This window comes from Hevea brasiliensis, chromosome 7, assembly GCF_030052815.1.
Source record: "Hevea brasiliensis isolate MT/VB/25A 57/8 chromosome 7, ASM3005281v1, whole genome shotgun sequence".
Lineage (NCBI taxonomy): Eukaryota > Viridiplantae > Streptophyta > Magnoliopsida > Malpighiales > Euphorbiaceae > Hevea > Hevea brasiliensis.
Window position 1 is genome coordinate 96,739,653 of NC_079499.1, and position 21,274 is coordinate 96,760,926.

The window sequence follows — 21,274 nt, forward strand, 5'->3', positions numbered from 1 at the left end:
TCGCAAGGGTAATTGCTACTTGCTCATACCATAATATAGAACTTAAATGAAAAGGTAAAAGAAAAGAGAAATACAATTAGAAAATAAAACGGATTGGTGTCTCCTTGTCGGGAACTGCATAAAATAAAAATGCATTAGTTGATCAGGGCTCTTGGTTGATTAAAATTTTAACACTTCTACCACTGCAATACTATCAAGGTTCAATAAAATCTTTATTGGGATCTGAAGCTTAAGAATCATTCAGCAGATTAGGTTCATCATGCTTTTCTGCTTTGAACATAAAACAACCAAATAATGTAATGCACCGAGTTCCTCCTATCGTACCAAGCAATAAGCTGGGACCCTATACCACCTGGGTGTATCAAGCTATCAGCATTTGCATTGTCCTAATCTAAATTGCATCAAGCGCAATGATTCCAATGAATATGCATAGTATGCCTCTTCAGTCAGCAAAGTGGAAATGACGATTTCGCACTTCCCAGTGCCTACTGCCACGGACTGGTGATAAATTCAGCACATTTGCTAAGTAGAGCTTGTGTCGGTGTCTTTTGCAGTTGCCTCCTCCTGAAGCTTCTTTTTCCAGTACTCATCAAGTGGGGGCCCAAATATTGCTTTTCCAGAAACAACTCCAATTCTGCAAATCCATGTACAATCATTTACATAGTCTAGAGTAGATAATATAACATGTCACTGTAAAATCAGGTCAAGTGCCCTGAAACATTTGAAATTTCCTGCTTGAAGATTGTACAAGGTGTACTAGTAGAGAAGCTGGATGGAAATTTCAAATGAAGCCAACAAGGTGTACTACATGATTGTTAGAAATCTGTTAAGATTTTCCAATGTAGCATGCAGAATTTCCCCAGGAAAAATTACTTGTCTAATTTTGACCTACGATCAAGATGGGTTAACCACTTATCATTCAGATCTAAGGTTTAACAGACAATTTTTTAGCCAAAGTAAACTTAGATAAAATATCTGATCAGCTCTATTAAATTCCAAAAAGAAACTAAAAAATGATTTGTATAAAATACCTTGCATAGTAAAAACCTAAGAAAGCTTTACAGGCATGATACACACATATTTTTCTTTCAGACCCTGCATGACATATCACATCAATTGAGTGTTTAAGGGGAAGCACTATTTATCTAAACGCATCTATTTCAGATTCCTTAAAATGAAATGTTTTTCTCTATTAACATATTCTTCGCACACCTCATGCAGAACATTTAATAAAATGTGTACAACAGAGGTAGTTCAGATAAGCATAAGTAACAGCTAAAATCTGCCAAACCCAAACCTGGAAAAAATCCAAAGAAAATAAAATTACAGAGATTATTGTATGCATGATCTCCTTTTCCTCAAATTTCTTCCACATTTCCTGTTAAAATGCATCGTTATAAATAAATTCATATTTGGCAGAAGGATATCATTAGGTTGAAAGGGATAAAACTAAATGCTGCATTATTTTGAAGCCAATAACAATCTTACACTCCTATAGAACAGGAAATATGTATTTATAGTTACTTTTGGTGGATAAAGCCAACACTGTAGAATTAGAGCAAGTTGGAGGAGATGGAGGAGCACTAACAATGTGTCACATTATCATATAATGTGTATCAAGTTGAGTGTAAAAACTTTATAACATCGCAATAGGACAAGCTCTACCTCAAAGAACACCCGGCAATAAAGAAACAACATATCTAGAGATAAGCATGGCTGAAATGAAGACAACATGAATGAATGGAAAGACAAAAAAGGATAGAAAAGGAAACTACAAGTTTTGACATAATGCTTTTAGCAATAAGGGAGAAAAGTTGAGGGAAAACTATTTATGATACGTGCAATACATATATATAACTTCACATGTGCTGATGGAGTTAACACTTTGGTTAAAAATGGAATGTGCACCAGCAGTTTACAAAAATCAAGGCTCTATTTGCATAAATAGATGTGAAATTTTATATTTATTTGAGTTTTTAGTTCAAACTATGTCATGTGAAATAGTAAACGATAGATCTATAACAACAATATAAAAATATAAGGTTAATCCAAATGTTAGAGTGTAGATTTGAAATTACTACTTTTTAAGCTATATCAAATTCATGCTCATATTGGTTAAAGACAAATTTGTGAATTTAGTTTTTGTTCGTTGAATCTAGTTAATCAAAGAAAACTTATACATTATCAACACTGAAACTAAATTATTAACTTTAAATCCTTCATTTCAAATGCCTACCAATCCAAATGCAAACCAATAGAAAAGAGAAAAAAAAAAGATTTCAATTTGAAAACTTTAACATTGCCTATGAATTATTCCGTGTTGCTCAAAGGCATGTCTAATCGTAGCAGACCAGAAAGGGTTCTAGTTAAGTTCATACTTTGGGACTAATAAGCTGTGATCCATTAACAGCTACTCATGATATATACTACCAGTATACATCAAATTGAAGCTCTTCACTTCCCTATTCATGTCCACCATCTTTAACTTATAAACATCAATTTAGTTTACAGTATTGGGTTCTTTAGATGATAGGTAATTTAATATCTATTTCTTACAAAATCACTAACAATGTGAAAGGAAATGTAAAAGGGGAAAAAGGAAATTACAAATAATGCAACAAGATTGTGTAACTCTTTGAAATTTTAGAGGTGCTTCAAACAAAAATTTATATTGATTGCAAATTTTAATGTAGAGAAACTAAATTGATCAGCATTTGCTTACTTTGAGGTGATGGGTCCTCAAAAATCTGCAAAATTACTCTATAATTTGCTTAATAGCCTAGGATAAATATTGCTCGTATGAATAGGCATGAAGCTGGACCAAATCTAAAAGCAAAATAAGTTGAACAATCTTACAATTGAAAACCCCAGTTCACAATGAAGAGGAAAACATTAATATGTAAAATGGTATAACAAATTGTAGGAATATTCAAATGATAGCATCAGCTCAAAGAGAGAAACTAGAAAGAAAGAAATAAAAACAGGGAAAATGAAAGAGGAGATAAAGATAGGAAACTCACACTACGGCTCCAATTACCATGGGGAAAGACAGAAACCTGCTTCTAAAAAACATATCAAAAAGCTTTCTTCTTCGCTTTTTGTGGTAGCCTTATGTGTATTGTATGCTGCTCCTCAATTTCAGTGCTTTCCAGTTTTCTTCCTATGAAAAATCAGTCCTCCTGTTACTAGGCCTTTCATTCACGACTTGGGCTATTTCTTGCATGACTTGAGCTTTCTCTGCAGTCCTTCATAATTATCTGACAGGCTTTTTGGGCTACGGCAAGCGGGTTTTTAATTCAAAGCCTGTCATTGAACATTCAAGTCAATAGTCCTGTTATAATAAAAGATTAAATATATTATATAATATAATAAAATATATTTATAATTAAAAATATTAAAAAAATAAAAAAATAAAAGATAATATATATATTAATCGGATATGTAAATATATATATTATATTTATAATTTATTTAAAATAAATTTAATTTAGTGTAATTTTGATTAATTTGATATGACTCTTCAATTTAATTTAGAATAAAGAAATCATACAAACCCTTATTAAAGATATATATATATATATATATATAATCGACCAAATGAACCTAATTGAAATAGTTCATGAATTGCCAATAGGACTGCCCATGCATGTGGCTAATATATAACGGTACGACTCTTGGATAAATTTTTGTGGAGCTAACATGTCAAATGTAGAAATTATAATAGATACTTCTTGGCCGAATGTGGATTTTTCTGACAATTCCATCTTACATTCGGGAAAGTTTAATTGCCTTTGTGATATTTTCAATGAAAAATGTCAACTGCTTATTAATGCCCATTGGAATAGAAGAGTGGTTAAACCCTTTGAAAACAAATTGAAATTTTCAGGAATTTTTATTTAAATTTAATTTATTATAAATTTAAAATATAAATACTTAAAATTTATATATTAAATAAGCGAATTTTAAAATACATTTTATATCTTAAATCCATAGATTTATGTAAGAAAATTCAATTGATATAATCTAACTCACATGTTCTCATTTATAATTTAAGTAAAATCAATTATAAACTCTAATATCAAAATTCTTGCAACCTATGATAGAGAACTATAGATATCAAGGTATTAATTCTTGCAATTTAATTAGACTTATCAAGAAAAAAAGTTCAATAAAGAACAATGGAAGAAAAACTCTCTCTCAATAATCAATTGTTTAATATTTCAAAGTTGTGTTTACAACTCTAAAATAATTTATTTATATGTATCTCCTAATATAAAGTCAAAATAACCTAAAACCTTAGAAATATTAAAAGTCACATAAATAATAGCACTAAAAATTAACCAAACAACAAATCTCATGGCCCATGATGAGCCTCCCATTACATGTGGTGTGCCTGATCACCTCTCATGGCCATGTGTGCTTTCATCACTCATCCCACACCCTCCTATGCACCTCATATGCCTCTTTAGTATGTCTCATGGTTGGCCATGTGCCCAAGGGATTTTTCATAGCTAGTCGTGCACCTCATGGCCTTTAACACACTTTCAAATGCATCTCACAAGAAGCCATGCACCCCAAAGGACTTGCCATGGTTGGCCATGTGTACCTCATGTCCTCTAAAACCGTTCCAAATGTATCTCACAAAAAGTCATGCGCCCCAAGATGAATCCCATGGCTCCTTGTGCACCTTCTAGATCTCTTCCCATGGCTGAATGTGAGTTTTTCATAGCCAAGTGTGAGATATTTTGTTCCTTTTATAGATAAAAATGTTTTTAGCTTTAACTCATGGCTAAATGTGAGAATATCATGATTAGGCGTGAGATGTTCTGTGCTCTTTAGAAAATGAAGCTATTTTGGCTCTTATTACCATTTGTTAAAGAAATTATTAGTATTGAACACTACCAACTCCATCCATGCACAATTGCACTAAAACGACCCATTTAAACTCCTTGAGCACGCAAAACTTGTGAATTCTAATCTTGCACACTTAAACTAAGATGGCCCATTTGAGCATGCTAAGTTTGTCGATCTCATGTCTTTTGTCAGCATGCGCTTGAATAAACCCTTGAAGAAATTTGAAACTTGGTATATCATGATCACATCAATTTTATAAAAGTGTAATTATTTAATCCCTAAACTTATAAAAATGTAAAGAAAAATTAAAGAGTGTGTCAGTTACATCCATGCATTGACTAGTTATAGGAGTTAAATATAATTACACTTTTATAAAATTTATTTGTCAAATGAAATGCTACTAAAGGTGAAGATGTACTTTTTTTTTATTAAAGTGGATTAAAAAATGTTTAAAAAAAGTAATGGATATGCAAAGAAATTAAAGGACCATAACCATCATGCTTGTTGGATTTGTCAAAAGCTATGGGGGCTACTTATGATCCATATAAAATTTGGGAGAGAAGGTTCACCACATGGGTTCTATGGAAAATTCACCTTAAGAAATCTTCTTATCTTGCTTTCTAGAAAGGAATTGAAATCCCCACATCCTTTCCTAAGTCAACAAAATTATTCCTCCAAGAAAAATAATCAAAAGAAAATGCTATTTCTTAATTAGGTTCATTTCCTTATTAATGTGCATGATTAATGCTTTTTTTAAATTCTCTTATCTGTTAAGCTTTAGAGAATATGCCTTTTTTTTTCTTAATCACAAAGACAAGCTAAATCTTTTTCCTATTTTTACAATTTAATTCAAACGTTTAAATCATGATATAATTGGTCTGGAATTCAAATTTTATCCAAAATTTTCAAAATTATAAAAAATTATTATAATTTTATACAATTTTTTAACACATTCTTCTACTTTATTTTCTAGCTAATCCATTTTATCATTACCATCAACTACCTTAAAACTTCATTTTGACATCATATTCCATCAAAATTCCAATTGATCAAATTGGATAATTTTAGTCACACACTCTCTTTTCTCACCACTACTAAATCTCATGATGCTTAATTGTTATTAAAATGAAATTATGGAAGAGTTAGTAAATGTAGTAAAGTTGGATTTTCAATGGTGGCTATAAACAAGTCAAAAAATGAGTTCAAATTTGATTGACGAAAATTAGTTAAAATTTTAACGATTTTTTAAAATTTAACTAATTTTATTAAGATTTAAACAGTATTAAATTGCCAAAATGCAAAAAGGTTCATTAAAAATTACTAATGATTAGTACTTAGTGATTAGTGGTAAAAATTGAAGGTCGAAATTTTCAATTTTCATCAATGCAATTACTTATAATTTAGAATTATTAATCACTAACTTTGAAAAATTAATTCAAAAGTAGTGTTTATCAAATAATCCAAAAAATTAATTCAAAAGTAGTGTTTATCAAAGACTCCAAATCAATGATTAAAAGTGTAGAAACTAAAAGATAACTCTCAATCACTCAATCAAAACTGAATTATGTTATGTAATATGAATACATTTAAAAGAAAATATTCACATGAAATTGGTGAAAGATGAAATTAATTAAGCAAAGATTTAATTTGATGTCTTCATTATTCATCACATATGAATTTCTCTTACTAATTAATATCTAATAAATTAATTTATTTTTAAAAATGGACAATTATATTATGTACGTAGTGTAGTGTACGCATTGAAATCAAATTTATTCCAGTGAACTGCCAGCTATATTCAGAAAAACAAAAGAAAAAAAAAACCCTTAACACGAAAACATCTAGGTATGTGCTTTGCTCACCACATTCCAAATCTTATGACGTACTGTTAACAGTGTCCCAATTGTACACGTTTTGGCTGAGTAATATTCAACTTCAGGATTATGGAGTTTTTTTTTTTTTTTTTTTTTGTATTAAGCAGAGATTTATTGAATTAAGAAGTTTCAGGAAAACTTTAGCGTGGATATTACCCACTGAAATCAGGCCGATAGGCCACCTGATACACCCAACCTACGTAATTACAAATTTACAAGTGAAAACCTGGGAGGAAAGAACAGAACCATACAACCAAGACAGCAATAAAATTGCAGAAAAAGACAGCAGATACATGATAAAAAATTAGACAAAAATACGTTATGAAAAGGTAACAAAACACAGATGCAAACTCCCTATCTATGTAGGATTACGGAGTTTCGAAATAATTCTTCAGGAAAAGGGGTTGTTAAGTTTCATACTTGATCTTTCAACTCCTTGAATATGTAAACACTGGATCATTTTTATCATTGATGAGCAAATGAATGAAATGAAAGCTTATAGTCAAGAAATCCTTTGGCTTTCAATCTTGTAATGATTAATTAATATTTTATGCTCAAATGATAATGGAAGAAAATGCACATAAAACCTAGATTTATTTAGATTATGGCAAGAATCAAAGATCTTCAATTATCCCAAGTTGCAGGATAAGAATATATTTGGAGACAACCTTAGTAGTTAACAGTTGTTGAGTCTTATGACCAGATGTGGGAAAGAAGATAAATTAGAGATGTACAACTCTTGCTTAATTAAGGAGGCAGAGTCAAAGAAATGAACGAGAAACAAGGAAATTACAATGACTCTATAGGAAAGAATGTTAGTCAAATCCGCGTTGTTAAAGGAAATATATGTGGCTGAGCTCACATATTAATTTTAATTTTAATTTTACACTTCATTTCAAACTTCTCTATCTGCTTCCTTTAGTTGTGTAGAATCTTACATCCTCAGGTTTAGTTTTATAATATATGCATTTCTTAATTTGTTTCTTTTGTAAACCAAAAAAATAATTATTTCTTCAATCTTTAATTACTTGCAGAAACAAACAAAATTTTGCAAGAAAAGAAAAGCTGATCGAGAAAGAAAGAAAGAAAGAAAGAAGGAGATATAGATAGAGCTGCTCATGTAAAGGAAATATTATTTTTTACTAATTATATTACATAATCTCTATTTATATGTAGTAATTAATAAGATAATAAAACAATTAACAGTCTCATGGTTTATGCTTCTGCGTGTAGATGTAATCTATATGAGCAGCAAGTGTCCTTCTCATCAAGCACTGTTCTTCTCCAGCTCCTTCACAGCTTTCTTCTACCACCTCTGCCTCATCAACATCCTATATACATATATAAGCCAAGAAAAATAATTAAAAAAAACCCAAATATCAAAACCATTTTTACAATCAGATCGTACAGAAACAAGTTAAGTTCAACCAACCTGTTGTTGGTCCTTGGCCAAGGAGCCAATAGAAAAGCCTGGCTCGTGGCGGGCGGAGTAGGTTAGCGGCGCGGTGGAGCTGAGGATAAGGGTTACCAGGATAAACAGGGTGGCAACCTTAAGCTTAACCATTTTTCTTTTTTCTCTTTTTAAGTTTCCTGTAAGAGAGAAGGCAAGAAGGATATTGATAAGATAATTGAGAACTTGAGAGACAAAAGGATAGTGTGTATTTATAGAGCGGAGTAAACTAATGGTGCATGTGAACTCAAGAAGCTGGGATGGATTTCAACTATAGCAGCTCATTAATCAGCACATATATAACAAGTTAACAATATATATGTAAAATGAAAAATTAACCAAATATATATTTAAAAAAGATTATTCCAGAAAAGAAAAGGTAGAATTGAAGATAGACCACAGGAATAAATGCCCAAAAAGAGGGTTTGAAAATCATGGGTCGGGGGTGGTATCGCCACAGATTTGTTTTGCTTTTGCATGTTCCTTCAATTCTTATGGAATGACTTCCTCAACTTGGCTTTCTCATTTGTGTGCCTCTTGGCTCTTTGCCATGAGAAAAACAAATGGGTATAGATTCGTTTATTGATTTTTAATTGAGGGTGTGATTATATAAATATATAACCATGATATTAGAATTATCTCCAATGTTGTGAATAACTTATAAGTAAAGTGAATTGTTGCAATCTCAAGCAAAATAATATTACAAATTTTATAGGTAGAAAAATAGGATGATCATTCTGTTTTAGTTTATTGGGTCAAAAAATTAATAAAATCAAAGTAATTAATTAATTAGTTTTAATATTCAAATTGAATTCAACCCAATCGAAATAATTTCAATTCAATCTATTTATTCGGTTTAGACTTTTTATTGAGCATTTAATTTTCATCCAAAAATAAATGAATATTTTAGACTGAAGTTCTAAGTTTGAATAAAAACATATCTCAAAATATATAAAAAAAAATTATAACAATACATTAAAATTAATATATCTATTAAATATAATTGGATTTATATGGTTATCTTGTATTTTGAAGATAAAAAAAAAAAATAAATCAGACAGAATTAATTAAAATTTATTTAAAATAATTTAATATATTTAAGAACAAATTAAAAAATGTTGACCTACACATAGTGGAATTTTCTTTCAATTTGGGAGGGCACCATACCCATCTCTCTCATTGACAATGGAAACTAAAGAAAAACAAGCACAAATATTGATATATGATCATCCATCTAACAAAAAACAGAAGGTTTCAAAATTGTACTTAGTTTTTGGTTGTTTAATGCTGAAATTGACGAGTTAAAGACTTGAAAACTCCATTTTAACAACACCTTTAATTCTCAACACTCTAATAATTCATTTATATAGAATAATTTTTCTTATTTAAACCTGATTGATTGTAAAGTCAAGATGTAAATATATAAAATTTATGTATTTAATAAATAATTTTTAATATATATTTATATTTTAAATTCACAGTCATCAAAATCTAGATAAAAATCTATATGCAAATGTTTCTGGATACAATAATGTTGTTCTGAAAGGAAATTAATTCATCTCTTCCTTAATTTCTAGTACTGCTGATGAAGCGCATGATTAGGTCACCATGACATCTTATTTTTTATTTTTCACAAAAATAAATTAATTTTGAGAATAATTTTATTTGAAGAGAAAAAAAAAATGTCACTATTGAGAAGGTGGTCTGAAATTCAGACTATGAATTGTGAACCATATATAACAGTTGTGTTAGTGGACTTCAAATAGATCATTACCTGTTTTATTTTCCACCGTTCACAAATCACTCCCAAATTATAGCCACTAATCACACTTTGTGTTTAATTAGACTAATCATTAATATCATATAGACTGAACTACATTGTTCTTGAAAAAATAAAAATTTAATTAAGTAATTTTGAGCTTGAAAAATATTATATCTTTGTTTAAAAATTAAAATTTTATAAAAATTCAATGTGATTGATTTCTTTTTATCAATTCTTATGTTTAGAATTTATAAGTAAAAGAATTTAATTCTTTTTAACTTAAAATTTTTATTTTAAAAGAAATAAAAATCAAACTAAAAATAATCTCTTTATTTGAAATCTAAAATTTTATGAGAATTTAATTTAATTTTTTTAATTAATTTTCATATTTTAAATGAAAAAAAATTCAACTATCTATATTTAGTTTTCATTTATGTTTTAAATGCATTAAAAATAATTAATTATATAAAATTCGTAACCACATAATGTTGATACTAAATTCATTCAACATTTTATTAATGTTTTAAATATTTTACATAATTTTTAATATGTTATATAATTTTTTAGTATTATATAATATCAATATTTATTAATTCTTTAAATATTGCTATTGTCCGGTTAAATTTATCATTAATTAAGGGTTGAAATCCACATTTTCTATGTTCAAGTTAGTAGGATGACAATGGAAAATACATTCAATTAAATTTTGATTTCTTCATAATTTTTCTTTGTATATGTTTTTATATGTTTTTTAAATTATGATCTCATTTTATAATTATTTAAATTTTTATAGAAATAAAGCTACATTAAAAGGTAAAATTCATATATAAAATAGAATTATTATAAATTATATATATATTGTATGCTTAATTCCTTACCTTTCTTTAAAAAATCTCATTTTAAAAACATTTTTTTACTGTATTCCTCCAATATTCGATCCAATTTCTTAAATTAGGTGAAGTTTTATTCAATGAATGAAAATTGATTTAAGAGTTTATGTTATTGTTAACGTGACTGATGTATTTCACTTATAATAAATAAAATTTTTGATACAGCAACTCATGTTCTTAATAGCATACTCTTTTCAAATCAATTTTTATTTTTAAAATAAAATTATATTTAATTTGAAAACTAAGAATAAATTCTTGAAATTAAAAATATTAAAGTAAAACACAATTACTTTGTAATTAGGCCTTTATATAGTGCACAATTTCACATCATTAACTGTGAGCAGATAGAGTAGGAGGAGGATACAGTTTACCTAATCTTTACTTTTGTATAAAAAAAAATCAATACTAATTAAATATTGAAGAATATATAATTCTTGATTATCTAATATGAGATTCATTTTGATTACTAGCTAGTTAATTTGTCTATATATATATATATATATATATATATATATATATATATATATATATATATATTCCTTTTTTTTTTTTATATAGACCATTAATCAATCTTTAACTCCAGTATCATGTATGAGCATAGTATTCTAGAAATTAATCAACCCACCAAGCGATGTGCTAAAAAGGCATATTATGAAACTTCTATGTCTGTTCACTGAACTGAAATGTGAGGTTTTAATTTGCAATGGCTTAAAGAAAATAGGATGCATCTCTAGCATCAGCAACTGCTTTTTATAAAAATAATGACATATGATTTTAAGACTTTCCAAATTAAACATGCTTTGAGTAAAGCAACGAAGGATGGGTGAACTACTAAAAAACTGTAGAACTGGTAACAGGATGACCTATGAAAAGTTGTTGGCATATTTTAATATATATAAAAAAGAAAGAAAAGAAAAGACAAAGGATAACTCAATATCACGTAATTAATAAGACGGATGCAAAACAAACAATTCCAAGTAATTTGTAGCCAACAAACATGAGTTCACCAAGTCTTAATCACAAAAGCCGCACTGTTTTCCTTGTGAACACCAGTGTTTTACTTGCGCAAGTTGGTCCTTTTAAGATTATTCAAAGATAACACTATACTTGTCAACGTAATTTTTCACATTTATAATTGATAAGAATTTGAGGAACTTCCCTATCATTAATAAGAATTTGAATCCACGATCACTACAAGAAAAAATGAGATTTGAAACCGAATATTCGGTTTCAAATCAGTGAAAATCAGTTTCTAAATACATTTAGAAACCAATTTGAAACCGAATTATTCAGTTTTAAATCCGCAAGTTTCTAAATAAATTTGAAACGGAAAATGACATCTGTTTCAAATTCTGAAGCTGTTTTCAAACTACTATTCCGTTTTAAATTTAGAAACCACATATATTTGGTTTCAAAATCCGTTTCAATTTAAAAACTGATATTTTGGTTTCAATTTTTTTGAAATAGAAATTCCGTTTTAAATCGGTTTCTAAATTCTGAAACCGATCCCTAGATTAGAAATGAAAAAATTCTTTTCTAATCCGTTTCAAATTACTAGTAGAAAATTTTTATTTTTTTTATTTAATATATTATTTCCTGTATTGAAGCATATAATATAATATTAATTTTAAATGCTCAACATCAGAATATTTACAATATCAGGCTGTTAAATATCAAATATCAGTCAATATTATATATAAATATGACAGTGAAGGGTTATGACAATAATGTACTGTATGGAAAAATAAAATATCATAATAACAAAAAACAAGCTACTTGTCATCAACAAGATCATCACTCATCACCACTATCAGCCTCTCTACCGTCATCTTGATGAGTCGATCCGAGTTGGGGTCAGAATCGCGTACTCGCATCATTTGTGCCATCATGTTTTGCATCATTTGTTGCATGCGCTCCTCTAGTGTCTGCTCACGTTGTCTGTATCTCTCCTCTAGCATCAACTCACATTGTCGGTCTCTCTCCTCCATTGCAACCAAACTATCCTTAAGCGTTGCAACAGTCTGATGCAATTGTTGAATCTCTTCCTCCATTGCCTCCGACTGAGCGCAATAGGATGCAGTAGAAGATGATCCATGTGATGAGCTAGGGTAAAAAATTGATGCTTGAGATCCAATGCCATAAACCATGTTCTTCTTCTCCCCCCCCAACAACTTGATAATATAGTGCGACCTCATCTACAGTAGGAGGGTCATTGCACCCCTCTTGTGGTTGAGACGATTGCTCCTTAAGCACTAAAAAAGCATCCTGCATAAGTTAATACACATATTTTAAATTTATTTTTCTTGGTAATTGAATAAACAAACTCACTTATTCATTTTTTTCGTATAATCGAAAGACATAAAATACTTGTTCACTTACCTTAATTGATTGCGCTCGTGAATCAACCATATCAGAGGTGCCTTTCCTAGTGTGGGTCTTATGGAAAAGTTCATAAGGAAAGGTCTTCGGCCAAGCTGGGCTTCCTGAAAAGATATAATGATTTTAGTGATGTTTATAATAATGTTCAATTATTTGCTACTACTATGTAGATAGACAATAACAAAACCAGTAAACATGAAATCATTACCATTCTATCTGCATGAGTAGCATGTGAAACTGAACCCCCTGTGTGTCTAGAGATGCCTGCCCCAACTCCCCCTATCTCACTACAGCGGTTAGCAGTGAACTGATGGCTCTTGGCTTTAAACTCTGAGCTACTCCATGCCTCCTTCCATTTTTGCATTGTACTATTAGGCACGATGACCTTGGATTTTCCTTTCCTGACATTGCACATTAGCCCCTTATAGCACTCTGCAGCCTTACGCCTCCAAGCTTCCTTTACTAGTGGAGTCACCTCTTGCCAATCAAAGTATTTCTGTTATAAAACAAATAAAAATTAAGACAGTTGTATTAGTATGATAATATTTTAGAAAAAAATTGACAGCATTTCCTCTTAATTTTGGACAATCCAGCCTATTTATTAGGTATTAATTGCACCTGTTAAAAACACTTCATATATTCTCAACAACAAATAACATCCACCCCAACTACAACAACTCACAACAATATATATTTTCAACATCCTCAACACACAAGCTGTACATAGAACATTTAAGCATTAATATACTTCAATTGTGTTCTTTTACATTAATTCACAAATTCTCATCACTTAAATGATATTTGTTCGTAACATTCTTTTTTGAGGTTTCATAAACTATGCAAATTAGTTATCTGATAGTTAATTATATTTAAATATTTATTTTATAACCTGAAATTCATCCCAATAAAACTCTTTTGTTTCAGGCGTGATAGTTTTCCAACAAAGGTTCTCCGGGTCCATCCTCTCCTTGAAGATATTCTTCATCTTCTTAGCACATTCCTCAGATGGATGTAACCTGTACAAAAGAAAGACAGCAAATATATTGATTTTATGTAAATGTAGAAACATGGTACTTCAATTGCCAATGATATGTAATACCAAATCATAGATAAAGTTAATTAATTTTTAATACTTACGTGCCATTAATGAGCTTTATTCGTTTCTTTCTTCCAAATGTAGTGAGTGATAGGCCATCCATTGATGATATTGGTGCTGCCCCAACTGAATGACCTTCATGACCAGAGGTTGATCCAATTGCAGGCTCAGAAGATGGGGTAATAGGTGGTGGCGGTGGAGGTGGAGGTGTTCATTGCTGTGTTGAAGCGAGAGACCCTCCGGATCCGTGTCGACTCCAATGGATCGTGAAGGAACCCGAGGCTGACCTGTGTAGATTATTCTAGTTGATCATTGGGCTCATCCCCGCATGTAATCGCCTTGACCGTGAATGACCCAACAAACCTCCCCTCAGAATCGTGCCTCTCATCCCGCATAAATAATTGTATTAATTAGTTAGCTTCATTCAACTTATGATACATAATACGCATTTAAATTTTCAATAGTTAGAATTTATACTTCAAGTTTAGAAATATAAATTCATTAAGAGAAATACCTAATTCTAATTAGTATCACTATCATATACATCATCGCATTCCTCATCGCTTTCTGAGTCCAACTCAAGCTCTTCTTCATCTTCAACATCCTCTTCATTAATTTCAACTAGTACACCATTTTGATCATTCAAATATTGTTGTTGATCATCATCATCATCAATTGGAATCAAAGGGACTTCCATTTCATCTTCTTGAAATGGTTCTTCCCATGCAGGGGGGGTTGTCACATTCACTTGCTCAGGAAGATCAATAACAGATCTCGCTTTGATTTTGAACACGGCCCACCAATCATCCTTGTCACGCTTTAAGCTTGGATACATGGAATAATTCACCTGAGCAGCTTGGATAGCAAGAACAAATGGTTCATACCTATTGAAGGATCTTTTATGATTAATATCCACAAGTTTATATTTTGGATGAATCTTTGTTCCCACATTTGGTGTTGGATCAAACCAATCACATATAAACAATACAGTTCTTTTGATTGGTAATCCAGGGTACTCCAATCGTAGCACTTCAATTAATTGTCCATAGTAGTCACTTTCATTAGTACTGTAATTAGTCCCCTTGATACATACCCCACTGTTCATCGTTGCCCTATGTGAACCATGACTTTTAGTGTGAAATTTATAACCATTAACTACATAACTATTGTAGGACATAACACTTCTTAATGGACCCTTTGATAGATCCTTTAAAAACTGGCTTGATATATTATTGGAGGGATTGTGAACATATTTATTGAACCACTTATCAAATTCACGCTCTAGTTTCTCATCAACTTGTTTATCATTGATATTTGGATTGGCCATGTGTAACTCATTAACAAAAATGCTGCACACAATGAAAATAGTTAATTACATGTTTGGAATCAATAATGGCATTGCAACAATTATAATAATTGAATATTAGAAAAACTTACTCAATGTACGGTTTTACTTCTATACAATTCAACAAGATGTACATTTGTGCTGCTTGAAATTCTTGTTCTGTGAGATATCTAACCTTTCCTTTTCCCAGTGGCCTACCGGAATGAGTGAAAATTGATAGATTCCCTAGATGTTCATCCATATGTTCGACTGTATCATCATTACGTGGAACCTTTCGATGACTTGTGTTGACATGGGGTTCAAAATAATGAGCGCAGAATGACGATGCTTCTTCAACTAAGTATGCATTGCATATGGAACCTTCCACTTTGGCTTTATTTTTCACATTATTTTTTAACTTCCTAAGGTACCTGTACCATTTACTATTTAGTCACAACAAAGTTTTTATTTCTCCATGTAATGATAGTATGCAACAATACATTAAACTAGTTACCTCTCAAATGGATACATCCACCAATATTGCACAGGACCAGCAATCCATGCTTCATAAGCCAAATGCACTGGGAGATGTTCCATGGAGTCAAAGAAACTTGGAGGGAATATACGCTCTAGTTTACATAATATTATAGGAATCTCTTCATTGAGCTGTAACATGGCTTCTTCTTTAAGTTTTGTTGAAGTTAACTCTCTAAAGAAATTGCTCAATTCGGTTAATGCTTGCCACACATTTTTTGGAAGCAATTCCCTAAATGCTATTGGGAGTAATCTTTGCATAAAGACATGACAATCATGGCTTTTCATCCCAAACAACTTTAGTTTTCGCATGTCTATACACCTACCCATGTTTGACACATAACCATCTGGGAATCTAAGATTTTTAAGCCATTCACACAACACTGCTTTTGATTGTTTGTCTAATGTGTAACATGCTTTAGGATACTTTCCTGTTACCATATCCCTCTCTAACTCAGGTCGGTGACAAAACTCTTTCAAATCTTCCCTTGATTTTGCATTGTCCTTTGTCTTCCCTTCAACATTCATCACAATATTAAAAATATTTTCAAATACATTTTTCTCTATATGCATGACATCCAGGTTGTGGCGAAGCATGTTAGTACTCCAATATGGCAAATCCCAAAAAATGCTCCGTCTCTTCCAACCCGTGTTTTTTGCTTTGCAACTATTATTCTCATCTGCACCCATATCTGTGACACACATTAATCCTAGATGTTCTATTTGTTCTAAAATTTCCTCACCAGATAGAATGGGGGGAGCACTTTTTGTAACTATCTTATTCTTTCTAAAAGCAATTTTATTCCGTCTGAAAGGATGGTTAGCTAGTAAGAATTTACGGTGATTGTCAAACCATGATTGTTTACCACCCTTTGTCAATGTGAATGCATCTGAATCATCCCTACAATATGGACAAGCAATCTTGCCTGTTGTGCTCCAACCGGATAACATTGAATATGCAAGGAAATCACTTATTGTCCATAATAACGCAGCCCTCATATTAAAATTATTCTTCCTTGATGGGTCATATGTCTCAACTCCAACTTCCCACAACTGTTTCAACTCTGCAATAAGGGGCTGTAAGTACACATCCAATTTGTCTTTTGGGTTTCTTGGACCAGGAACTATTACCGTTAGGAACATATACTCTTCCTTCATACATAACCAAGGAGGCAAATTGTAAGGAGTAACAATGACTGGCCAAGATGAATATTGTTGTCCAGACTGACCGAATGGTTGAAACCCATCGGTGCACAGTCCTAGCCTTACATTCCGAACCTCAGCAGCAAATGAAGGATGTGTTTTATTAAAGTGCTTCCATGTAGTTGCATCTGAACAATGACGCATTACCCCATCTTCATGGTTATGCTCAGCATGCCATCTCATTTCTTTTGTTGTTGCATTCGAAGCATATAATCTTTGCAATCTCTATGTGAGAGGAAAGTAGTACATTTTCTTATGTGGCACATTGGTTTGAAAATTAGAAGAGCCTCGACTATGTCGCTTGAACCGTGGATGGTCACAAAATTTGCAATTCGTTAACTCACTATCTTCAGCCCAATATAACATACATCCATTAGTACAACAATGAATCTTCTCAACAGGTAGGCCCAATGCTTGGACCAACTTCTTTGTACTGTAAAAGTTTTCAGCCATTAAATTTTCATCCGGTAACACCTCTTTCATAAGTTGACAAATGTCATCAAAACACCTTTCTGACAAATGATGTTCTGCCTTGATGTTCAACATCCTTGCAACAACTGAGAGCTGCGAATGGCTTTCACAACCTGGCCACACCTCTTGATTAACAGCTTGTAACATGTCATACAATTTTTGAGCTGATGGATTTGGAGGCTCATCCATTACATCCTGAAAGAAATCAGGACCTGCTGCATCCATTACCAATTGCTCATAGGTATTGCTTGTGCTATTATCAACCTCTTGATCAGACTCCGCTATCATAACATTTATGTTTTCACTATCAATATTACTTGTGCGGGGTTCCCCATGTAGAATCCATTTATAATAATATGGCACGAATCCATGCTTCATCAAATGTAACCGAATTGTATTCTCATCAGCATAATTACGATTCTGACACTTTCGATGATTACATGGACACTTCAGTTTATCCCCATCCATCCACTCTGGATGTTGCTTAGCAAATGTTATGAATTGTTCAATACCTTCTATGAATTCTGAGGTCAATAGACCATCTTTTAACCTAGCATACATCCATCTCCGATCTGATCCCATTTTGCTAATAGCTGTGTAATAATTAAGTGAATATTAGTAATGATATGTCATATATCAAAATTACATCATATCCCCAGTCATGCGTTGAAAGGTAAGGCCCTAACCTAATTAGAATTGTATCATCTCTACCAATAACAGACAGATAATAACATGTCATATATTTGTAAAAATTCCGGCAACATCTCCCATTAGTTCTCCAAGTGCACAACATAAAATTTGCACCCAGAGAACAATGAGAGATGTTACGAAATTTCTACAAATGGAAAAAATTATCACCTCAAAAATTGATATGCATGCATCTACAAATTAAAACGCCATATTAAAATATTACTTACCTGTGTGATACTGAAAGTAAGGGACAAAATAACGAGAGATAGTGACCAAAAGAGAGTGCGACAGACTGTAGTTCCAAAAAAAAAAAAAAAAAAAAGAAATTCTGCCAGTAAATTCTTGTATAAAATTTAACACCCAAAAGTAAATAAATAAATAACTACATTATATGGCATAATAGTATAAAATTAAAAAACATAATAATCATTAAAATTAAAAGACATGAAAAAATAGATATTAGTATGGTAATAAAATAACATACAATCTTTTATTTGTAATTAAATATGTAAGTTTGGTTGCTAATTTACATCTGAACTATTTGAGTGTACTCATCCACAACTAATAGCCTACTAAATAACCATAAAAATAATTTTTTATTTTATTTTTAAAAAAACTTATTTTGCTTTTATAATTTTTTTATATGTATTATTTTTTTATTTTTTTATAATAATATGATTAATTATTATTATTATTATTATTATTATTATTATTATTATTGTAAATTCATAAATTTTCAAATAATTATTTAATTTTAATAATGAAAAATACAGTATAATTTCAGTTATAAAAAAAGTTATTTGTAAATCAAATAAAAATATGACTTTTATTATAAAGAAAAAGCATAGAAAATAACTTAAAACTGTTTTTTAAATATTAGTTAAATTTTAATATATATATATATATATATATATATATATATATATATATATATACCTTGGCAAGATATATATAATTAAATATGAGTTATGATGGCAACCCATGTCTTGGTTGCCAAGGTATTTTTCACTCAATGATGTAAATTTGGGCTCTTGATACTGCTAAATAGCAAAATTAATGTTCAATATAATACCCAACACAATATATATATATATATATATATATATATATATATATATATACCTTGGCAAGATATATATAATTAAATATGGGTTATGATGGCAACCCATATCTTGGTTGCCAAGGTATTTTTCACTCAATGATGTAAATTTGGGCTCTTGAAATTGCTAAATAGCAAAATTAATGTTCAATATAATACCCAGCACCAAAAACCAATTTGTTCAATCCAAAAGGTGAATAACAAAAAAATAGAAATAAAACCTCCACCCTTTGCAGAAAGATGAAACTAAGTAAGTATTCAAGGAACCAGACATGATTGCATTTGAATTTTAAAAAACGATGCTAATATACTATATAAATATTAATTAAAAATATTTAGTTCCAAAACACCTAATCACCTGTCAAATTATAATGGTTTCCAATCAAATGTCCTATGTACATAATACTTCAACCTATGAACGTGAAGCATCCATTCTGCCAACTAGGTCATAAGTTGCCCTCAATTATTGGATATAGCCCAGATTTTCACATTACCAACAACACCAGAAAACCAATACTAATTCATTCCAGGGAATTCAACGTCCTCACTTTCCCATCCCAGAAAGGGAGTTGAACAAGTATAAAAGACAAAGAAGGTTAGCACAGGTTATCAGCATTCTGTGCTTGCTGCCAAAAGTGTTCAAAAAATATTAACCCTCCAACTCCAGCCAGTAGCAAATAGGAATGTGGCACAATGATGTAGATAACACAATAGAATTAAAATCCAACTGCCTACCCAATAAAAATGACATTAAAGTTTGATGAATCTCACACAACCAACCAAACTCACCCCCACTACCATTGCATATATTAATGTTATACCAAGGTCAGTAATCAAATTTAGCAATCAAGAAATGAGAATGGGAATAGTCCCTGTTCGTAATTTCATATCTCATGCACAAGCTACATATACAGATGAAAATCAAGTAATGAAATTTCTTATTTTCACTCGAGTTTACAAGTTAACAAATATACCAATGCAAGAGAAATAAATGCCTATACTGTGTTTAAGAAATCCAGTAGAACCTATACTTGGCTCAAGAAACCCAGTAGAGCTTTAAACAAAAAGACAAGTTAGACAACTCAGTAACTAAATATAGAAAGCAAACATATGCTCACCAGAAGGCTTATTAGAAGAGAAAATCGAATGACCACCAAGAAAGCTTCAAATTAACACCGAAACTGTAGAATTAAGCTCCAAAAAACTAACAGATAATAAAATCCCACCACAAAAGGCAACAAAAGCAAATCCCACAGTAGATATTTAATAAGCAATGAACTTTTGACTTAAATCCAAAATTTCAACCTGCAATTTTCTAGAAAAACACCTCAAATCTAAAGGTCTAAATTAATACATAAAGAAGCAACAAAACCCAAATCTCCCTTTATAACCATTGTCCCAAAAGAACAAATCTCCCTACAAATCAATGGTCAATGAACTCAAAATAGAAGAAGCAAGCATAAATCTAGCAATTCAAAGAAAAACCCCTAACTACAATATGATAACAGTGGTCCACATAGAGTATAGGAGAAAACAAAAGAGTAAACGCAGAAAGAAGGAATAAAAAAAAACAAATAAACAAAAAAAGAGAGTGAGAGAGAGGGAAATAGAAAATTACAGGAGCTTGACTTGAAAATAGAGGTAAAAA

General features: G+C 30.8%; 2 protein-coding genes and 1 long non-coding RNA gene across 3 annotated transcripts; all 3 read right to left on the bottom strand.

The window, feature by feature from the left end:
• Window positions 1-195: 195 nt before the first annotated feature.
• LOC110666472 (uncharacterized) lies at window positions 196-3,259 on the bottom strand. Its single transcript, XR_002497158.2, has 2 exons — window positions 3,021-3,259; window positions 196-634 (listed from the first exon to the last, which is right to left on the bottom strand). It is a non-coding gene; the product is annotated as an uncharacterized LOC110666472 (long non-coding RNA).
• Window positions 3,260-7,849: 4,590 nt separating this feature from the next.
• LOC110666487 (phytosulfokines 3) lies at window positions 7,850-8,766 on the bottom strand. The gene is made up of 2 exons (XM_021826986.2): window positions 8,161-8,766; window positions 7,850-8,059 (listed from the first exon to the last, which is right to left on the bottom strand). Exons 1-2 carry the CDS (start codon window positions 8,290-8,292, stop codon window positions 7,937-7,939), a joined length of 255 nt encoding a protein of 84 aa, XP_021682678.1. The 5' UTR covers window positions 8,293-8,766; the 3' UTR covers window positions 7,850-7,936.
• Window positions 8,767-17,591: 8,825 nt separating this feature from the next.
• LOC110666445 (uncharacterized) lies at window positions 17,592-18,419 on the bottom strand. Its single transcript, XM_058149456.1, has one exon. The coding sequence runs from the start codon at window positions 18,417-18,419 to the stop codon at window positions 17,592-17,594; it is 828 nt and encodes a 275-aa protein (XP_058005439.1).
• Between the last annotated feature and the right edge of the window lie 2,855 nt (window positions 18,420-21,274).